The 7,268-nt window shown below is 40.1% G+C and overlaps 1 protein-coding gene across 1 annotated transcript; it reads left to right on the top strand.

The window, feature by feature from the left end:
- The first annotated feature begins 1,101 nt into the window (after window positions 1–1,101).
- setmar (SET domain and mariner transposase fusion gene) lies at window positions 1,102–6,567 on the top strand. The gene is made up of 2 exons (XM_005726602.2): window positions 1,102–1,244; window positions 3,462–6,567. The coding sequence occupies exons 1-2, from the start codon at window positions 1,152–1,154 to the stop codon at window positions 4,257–4,259; spliced, it is 891 nt and encodes a 296-aa protein (XP_005726659.1). The 5' UTR covers window positions 1,102–1,151; the 3' UTR covers window positions 4,260–6,567.
- Window positions 6,568–7,268: the final 701 nt, after the last annotated feature.

Genomic DNA, 7,268 nt, shown 5'->3' with positions numbered 1-7,268 from the left:
AGAGTAACACAGTGATTCTCATTCTCAGGTGATTACAAACTAATAAAAATTTTACTGAATATTAAATTAATTTTCTGCCAATATATTCTTCTAAATTCTGCACACTGGACCATAATAGCACTTGCCATTGCATGACCTCATAGAGATCAAATGGATGAAAACTCCTATATTTTGGATAATTAAGGGGAATTCTAAATCTGTTCAATAGAACTGATCAAATTGACAGATTTTACAATTTGCACAAATAAACAGATAAAGGAGATCTTGTGGTACATGTTTCAAAAGCTTTTATATTTGTCAGTCCCTCATGTTGTCCACTTAGTCAATTTGTCAATTAGTTTATTGTCAAAAGCTTGCATTTCACTTCAGTTGATTGAATATGCAGTCCCAACTCTTGATGCAGGCTTACTGACAGCACTAATTTCGCCCAAGGACAAAGATGAAGGCTGGTTCTCAAAGGAAAATCCTCGGTCACTTGTGTGCACCATGGAAATGCCAGCTGACAATGTGACCTCCCTCCATCTGCTTCTGATAACCACCACAGAATAAAGCACTGCATATCAATTACACATGCCAGTGTAACACCACAAAAAGGTTAAACATGGAATCTCTGCATGGTTGAAGAGATGGAAGATGAGGATGCAGATGAAAAGTCCCATCGCAGAAAACAGAAGGTATAGCACATTAAGCACATAAGGTTGTTCAGCACTTTAAATGCACTTTAAAATGTTTGGCTTCTGTTAAAACAAGTGCTTTCCTCTCTTGCAAATATGTTGGAGATGAGGACTCAAAAGAGTCATACTAGTGTTTCCTGGTGAAATACTGCCATCTGCAGGCAATACTGGAAGCAACTGTAGGATGAAGTGCAAAGGATGCAAGAACAACTGAAGACCAAAGACGGAAAGAAGTTTTTTTTTCTTCTCAGTAATAAGAAAAAAAAATAATGTCATAAAACTGATTGATTTTGTTTTTGAACTCGTCATTTTCACGTGGAAAAATAAGTGTCCTTGTCCAGCTGGTCAATAATGGCCATCAGGCTTTAATTGCTGTGGTGTAATGCCACCACTAGAGGGCGAAAGTTGCTAATGAAGCCACCGGAAGTTGGTTTGTTGACATCTGTAGCAGATTCGCTGTTTCAGGCAGCTACAGGAATGAATGTGACTGACGCGCACGGCGGTGATCTGAGTCGAGGTCTGGAGGAGGTTCCCGTTTTATTTGAAGGACTGGCATTTCATACTTTTCAGGTAACGATACTTTAACTCGCTTTTCTCTCTATTTGAACACGTTTGAGCATTTCAAAACACTGCACCGATATTTTAGCCTCTATGTTTAGCTAGCTTAGTGTAAGGGTGGTTAAAATAGAAGTAGTTCTTGCCTTTTTATTAATGTGGTGACACTAAAACTTTAATTAAACGTGTTGTAAGTTAAGACAAACAGAGACGCTACAGGCCAATTACTATTTTTCCTAGTGGTGTTTAGATTAATCATGGGACATCGGAATTTTTAATTAAACTTGGTGGGAACACAAAAAACATAACATAAAAAGCTTTTTAAAACCTCTCAGATTAACTGTCCTGTGGATATGTAACTATAAATAAGTAGTACTTAGCTGTACAATATATGGACAAAACCACTGGGCCAAAACCGCCTGGGCAACTTTTATACACTATGATCCTCAGCACTTAGTGACGTGGCCTGTCACTTAATGGCGTTAGTAAGTTCCTAAACACTTGCACTTTGCAGCATCAACACTACTTACAGTTGATCATGGAATATCTTTAAAAGAAGAAATTTCAAGAACTGACGTGTTGCAATGATGGTATCCTGTTGCAATACCACACCGGAATTTATTGAGGTCTTTACAAAGACCCATTCATTCACAAATGTTTTTAACGGCAGACAGCATGGCTAGAAGCATGATTTTTATACACCTGTGGTCATGAGATTCAGATATTAAGAGGTAGTGTCCAATACTTTGGTCCGTATAACGTATTTTGGATGAGACACACACAAAAATATGCAAATATAATCAAAATGTGAGCACTAATATTCCCTCCATTTCTCAGAAACTCGTCCTTTTAGTTTTACGTCAATGCTCGAGTCTGTGCCAGCTGTCATAAAGGCACAGGTACAACATGAACGCATAAAATAGTGTTTTTAGTTTGCTGTAACAGGTAGCCACACACCATTATCCAAAAGTAGTCATTAGCAATTCTAATCGCTAATGCTGCCATCAGCTGTTTACTGGGTGGTTAATATTTTAACACCTTGCAATTATAACACTTCATTTCAGTCTTGACACAAATGAAAAACTAATGTTACTGTCTGTGCGTCTTGTTTAAACCGAAACTGCTGGAACTACATATTTTTTTAATAATAAATAAAGGGCCAGTAATTACCAGGAGTGGAAGGAAAGTGTTTTGGTCAAAATGTAATGATTAAGCCATCATTAACATTAGCTTTCAAAGTTGAGTTCAAGCTTCATATTCACCACGCATCATACGAACAGTTGTATTCAGCCAACATGAGTGTTTTTATTATGTTCTAATCATCAGAAAGCTCACAAGATGTCCGAGTGAAGTGCCAATCACTGAATGTGTAGGTTGTTACTTGTTACATTACACATTTATATAGTGTACATGCTTATTAGATGGAATTTGAATACATTTGTATTACACTGGAATTACTTCTACAATTCCCCTCCCCTAATATTGACTTTGTGGCCGTGGCCTCGATGACAGCACAAATTAAAACTGACGTGCAGAGAGAGTGGACTTTGAATCACAGCTCCTCTCTCTACCTTCTGTTCATGCCCTGTGCAAACATGGACATAAAGTAGATGCATGCCAAAGAGGTGTATGGTGGTGCTGCTCCAGGTCACCAGTGTAACTCTCATTTATACGATTTTGAGCGTTGATACCAATGTTATGTTATTTTAGAGTTTCAAAAAAAGACTAATGCTGTGTAAACGGATCAGCCAAACAAACAGAAACAATGCTGTAATTCATTTATGCCATTTAAAAGATGAGTATAAAAGTAACCGAGTGATCTAGAAAACCCTCAGTGTCAAAAACCTCCTAAAATCCTGGTGGTTTTTAGCATTTTTAAATGCAACACATTGTTTTACCAACAGATGGCAGAAAATCATCACAGCCACATTACCAACACGCAGTACAAGAAATAACTGCCTCCTAAACTTCAACTCCTTACTCGTGATGCTCCAGAGGACATATTATGATTGTGTGTGTGGATGTGGTTGTTAATGGAGGTTGACAGTTTTCAGATACTTAAAAGTCTTGTATGCTTTAACAAACTGTCCAAAAAAACCCAAAAGAATTTGATTACTATCTGTGGATTGTCTTCTTCATCTGTATTGTTTTACACAATTTCCACAAGTTGTTGTTTTTTTTGTTTTGTTTTTTAAATTGCAACGCTCATTGTATCTTTATGTTGTCTTTCAGTACTCTCCAGATAACGTTCAGGGGCCAGGATCCACTGAAGACCCCAGTGAAGTTACCCTTCCTGGATGCTCCTGCCTTTCCCACTCGTGCTGCATTGACAGCTGTTCCTGCCTGCAGACCCATGGCCAGACGTATGACGGCACAGGCACGCTGCTCAACCTCAACAGAACAGACTTGGGTTTCTGCTCACCTGTATTTGAGTGTAATGCCCTTTGCACCTGCAGTGACGATTGCTCTAACCGGGTGGTGCAGAGAGGGCTGCGGTTTAGATTGCAAGTGTACAAAACCCGGGACAGGGGCTGGGGAGCCCGGACACTAGAGAAAATCTCACACGGGGCATTTGTATGTGAGTATGCAGGGGAGGTGATCAGTTTTGAGGAGGCCAGGCGCCGACAGCTTGCCCAGAGATCTGAAGAAAATAATTACATTATCGCTGTAAGGGAGCACGCGGGCACGGGCTCCGTCACTGAGACGTTTGTGGACCCCGCCCAGGTGGGAAACGTGGGTCGCTTTCTCAACCACTCCTGCATGCCTAATCTGGTCATGGTGCCAGTGCGTGTGCACTCTGTAATTCCCAGATTGGCGCTGTTTGCTGGACGGGACATTGAAGCTCAGGAGGAGCTGACATTCGACTACTCAGGAGGATACAGTAACCAGCGTCCTGCAGAGCTGCTGCCCATGCAAAGCGTTGGCGCCGCACAGGCCAGGAGGACAGATGGACTCCAGAAGAAAGTGTGTCGCTGTGGTTCCAACAACTGCACACAATTCCTTCCTCTGGATTTATCCATTCTCAGCTGAAAGATTACTGTAAAACAAGAGACCTTCAGCTTTTCTTTTCTTTTGTTCTGATGCTTATTAATTCATGTCTTTGTTTTCTTAAAATCTTCATTAATTCAGCTGCTTGTTAGCACAAGACAACGCAGCATGTTGGTGGCTCCATGAACACAATGAGCTGGATGAGTCATGTCTGTGCCCATCTCTGCTTCCTTCCTGTTTGGTCCCCTGAGTGTCTGCTGACCTGCCACTGTCTTAATGCCGTCTCCCACTAACTGCGAGATGATGCAATGAAAACAAGAACAATTAGATTCTTGCTGACATTCTTATCTGTTCTTTCACTTGTATAATCTATTTCATGTATTAGGACAGGCTTGTTCCCAGGTGATTTACAGTCTTATAGTTATTGTCCTGTCCTGGCCCATTTCTCACACCATACATGATTCTGGAAGAAGTAGTGAAGTCATTTGCACTGGCAGGTGTGAAAGAATGATGTTTAATAGGTTTCCTTTTATAGTCACATAGGATCAAGATTGGAACCTCTGGTAGAGCTCAGTGCAAGTAAAGACGTGAGATGTTTTATTCCAAAAAGGAAAACTCACATAAAAGGTGATAATTGTCATTCGTCTCCATCTGCTTGATATGTCTCTGTTGTCGTTGTGCTACACAGCCACCTTTCATAGATATCCTCAGCTTCTCATCGCACTCAAACCTCAAGAGAAGTGGGACCAATTAAAAAGAGCCGCGGGGTATAGTTTATATAGAAACAGACCTTATTCCCCTGTCGGAGGGGGGGGGCAAGGTGTCCCACTTAAGTGTGACCATTCTGAAATCAGAACCTTCTCTCAATCTGCCCCATTTCTAGTCTAGACCTGCTTTCATCTTATTAATATCCACATCTGGGTTAATTAGGATGGAGACCATGTTTCATCCAGAAATGGGACCAGTACTCCAGCCACAGTGGGGCTGAGAAAGACTAGCGGCAGTGGTGGTGGTGGTGGAAGGAGTGGCAGTCTTCTGTTAATTGGAGACCGCTGTCAAGTTGATTGGTTTTCGTGTCACCCAGTGGAGAAGCAAAGTGCCGTATCAACCTATATTCCTTCCTCTCTTAGGGTTACCTGGAATTCTTTCTGTTCGTTGAGCCTAATCTGATCCACGTTCAAACTTAAAGGAGTCATTTGGATTTCTAATATTTTTCTTCCAAAGAGTTGGATGAGAAGATCCCTTGCATCAGTCTGGACATTTGAAAAACACCCCAGCTTTAAAGCATTTTTAAAATGTGCTAAATTAAACTTTGGGTATTATAAAAAAAAATACACAACATGTCTGACACCTCCCCTGTCTGACTCCAGTAACACAGTACAAATGTCCAGTGTTATACAGCAGATGCTAACATGTAGCATGTAGTCAGAAATAGCCAGGCAAATGCTGCTGCTGAGCCTGTGGCCTTGGACTCAACATTAACAGAGAAATGCAGAAAAGGAGTAATTGTGCATATGTAACATAAAAGAGAAGAGTGTACAAAGTTATACATCATATTATATATCATTTGTATAACTCGTGTGTGCAGCATCTGCTATGTCTTTAGTTTAAGGTCAAGTCCTTAGAATTCTTCTGGTCTTTTCTTTGTTTTGCCTTTGTGAAAAATTAGATTCCACTGTCAGTGCAAACAAAAAAAGACAAAAAACAAAAAAAAAGAACAGAGTGTAAGAAGAAAAACAGTCGGTCTTCAAAATCATGACTCATGTCATTTTTTTTTTTGAGTCAATGTCCCTGGAATCCCCATGGCAACCGGCTGTGTGTACAGGCGGTGGTTTGGACAGCAGCGGTTGGTTCAGAGGTGCACGATGGATGAGCTCAAATCCTGGCTGCTACATGTATGGCTCCTTTCCAGGGTTGTCACCTAGCAACCAGCAGTTAATCACATGAGGTGAACTTCCCTACCAGACACTCTCCCAGCTCCCTCCACCAGTCGGGGGAAAAAAATAAGCCAAACATGCTTTACAGTGCCATGTCACTGTGGGACTGGATTTTGACCGTAGACTGCGGTCCTTGTTTCTGCATGTGTGTGGTAGCGGCTTGTATCAGTGTTCAGGACAAATCAAGAAACTGGAATGTCCAAAAAATTCCACAATAGGATGACGTGCTGTTTCATACCAGTGTGACTAAAATGTACTCTTTTGGATCTTTTCGAGAATTTTTGGTATTTATTTTATGAAATGTTACTTGGATATCTGCATAAAGAACTTCTGCTAACATAACTTCAAAGTGAGACTGCAACCTTTGACAGTACACATTCTTTTTTGTAGGGGGTCATTCATAAATTAAATAGCTCTGAATACTAAAAACATGCACTACAGCTCTATATTTGGGTTTCTATGTGGTGTCAGAATCCTAAATTGGGAAATTTAAGAACATGTCAAAATACAGCATTCAAGTTATTTCTGTGTAACTGAAATTAGTTAACCGACTCCAAGAATTTATTGCTGTGTTAGAATGGTGCAGATAAACATGTCATGGGTTATCGCTGAAGTAAAACAAAAAGCAAACACTGTAGCTGGGTAGATGGCATGTTTGTACCTTCCTGTTTATGATCTTTGTTATCTCAGAGTGCCTCATGATGATGGATTTAGTAACGCTTAATTCATCATAGAAATAAGTTTCATGTCTTTTCTGTAGAAAGTTCAGTGACAATTTTAACACTGTCTCTTTTGCAAAGGGTAAACAAGCAGTTAGTCACCATACTTAGTATTAGGACAGAAAATGGCTTCCCGCAATGCACTATTTCTTCTTCACTCATCTCTTTGTCACTCTGTGTTTATACAAAACTCTGCTCAGAATCAGAAAGGGTTTTATTGCCAAATGTTGAGCAGGTTTACAACATTAGGAAATTGCTGTGGTACTTAGTGCAAACATACTGTCATATAACGCTTAAATAAACATAAAAATAAGAATTAAAAGTGCTAACTAGATAGATATATATATACATGAGTGCAGGTGATGATCAGTGCCAAACATGGAATGATGCAGTGA

The sequence above is a fragment of the Pundamilia nyererei genome, unplaced genomic scaffold, assembly GCF_000239375.1.
Source record: "Pundamilia nyererei isolate P.nyererei 1_Seehausen unplaced genomic scaffold, PunNye1.0 scaffold00021, whole genome shotgun sequence".
NCBI lineage: Eukaryota > Metazoa > Chordata > Actinopteri > Cichliformes > Cichlidae > Pundamilia > Pundamilia nyererei.
The sequence above is the reverse complement of the archived record's forward strand: the minus strand, read 5'-3'. Positions and strand labels throughout refer to the sequence as shown.

What these genes read in the sequence shown, in the direction of transcription:
- setmar (XM_005726602.2), top strand. Translation starts at nt 1,152, where the DNA reads ATGAATGTGACTGACGCGCACGGCGGTGATCTGAGTCGAGGTCTGGAG. An exon ending in TGGCATTTCATACTTTTCAG is followed by an intron (nt 1,245 to 3,461) that starts GTAACGATACTT and finishes GTTGTCTTTCAG; the next exon opens with TACTCTCCAGATAACGTTCA.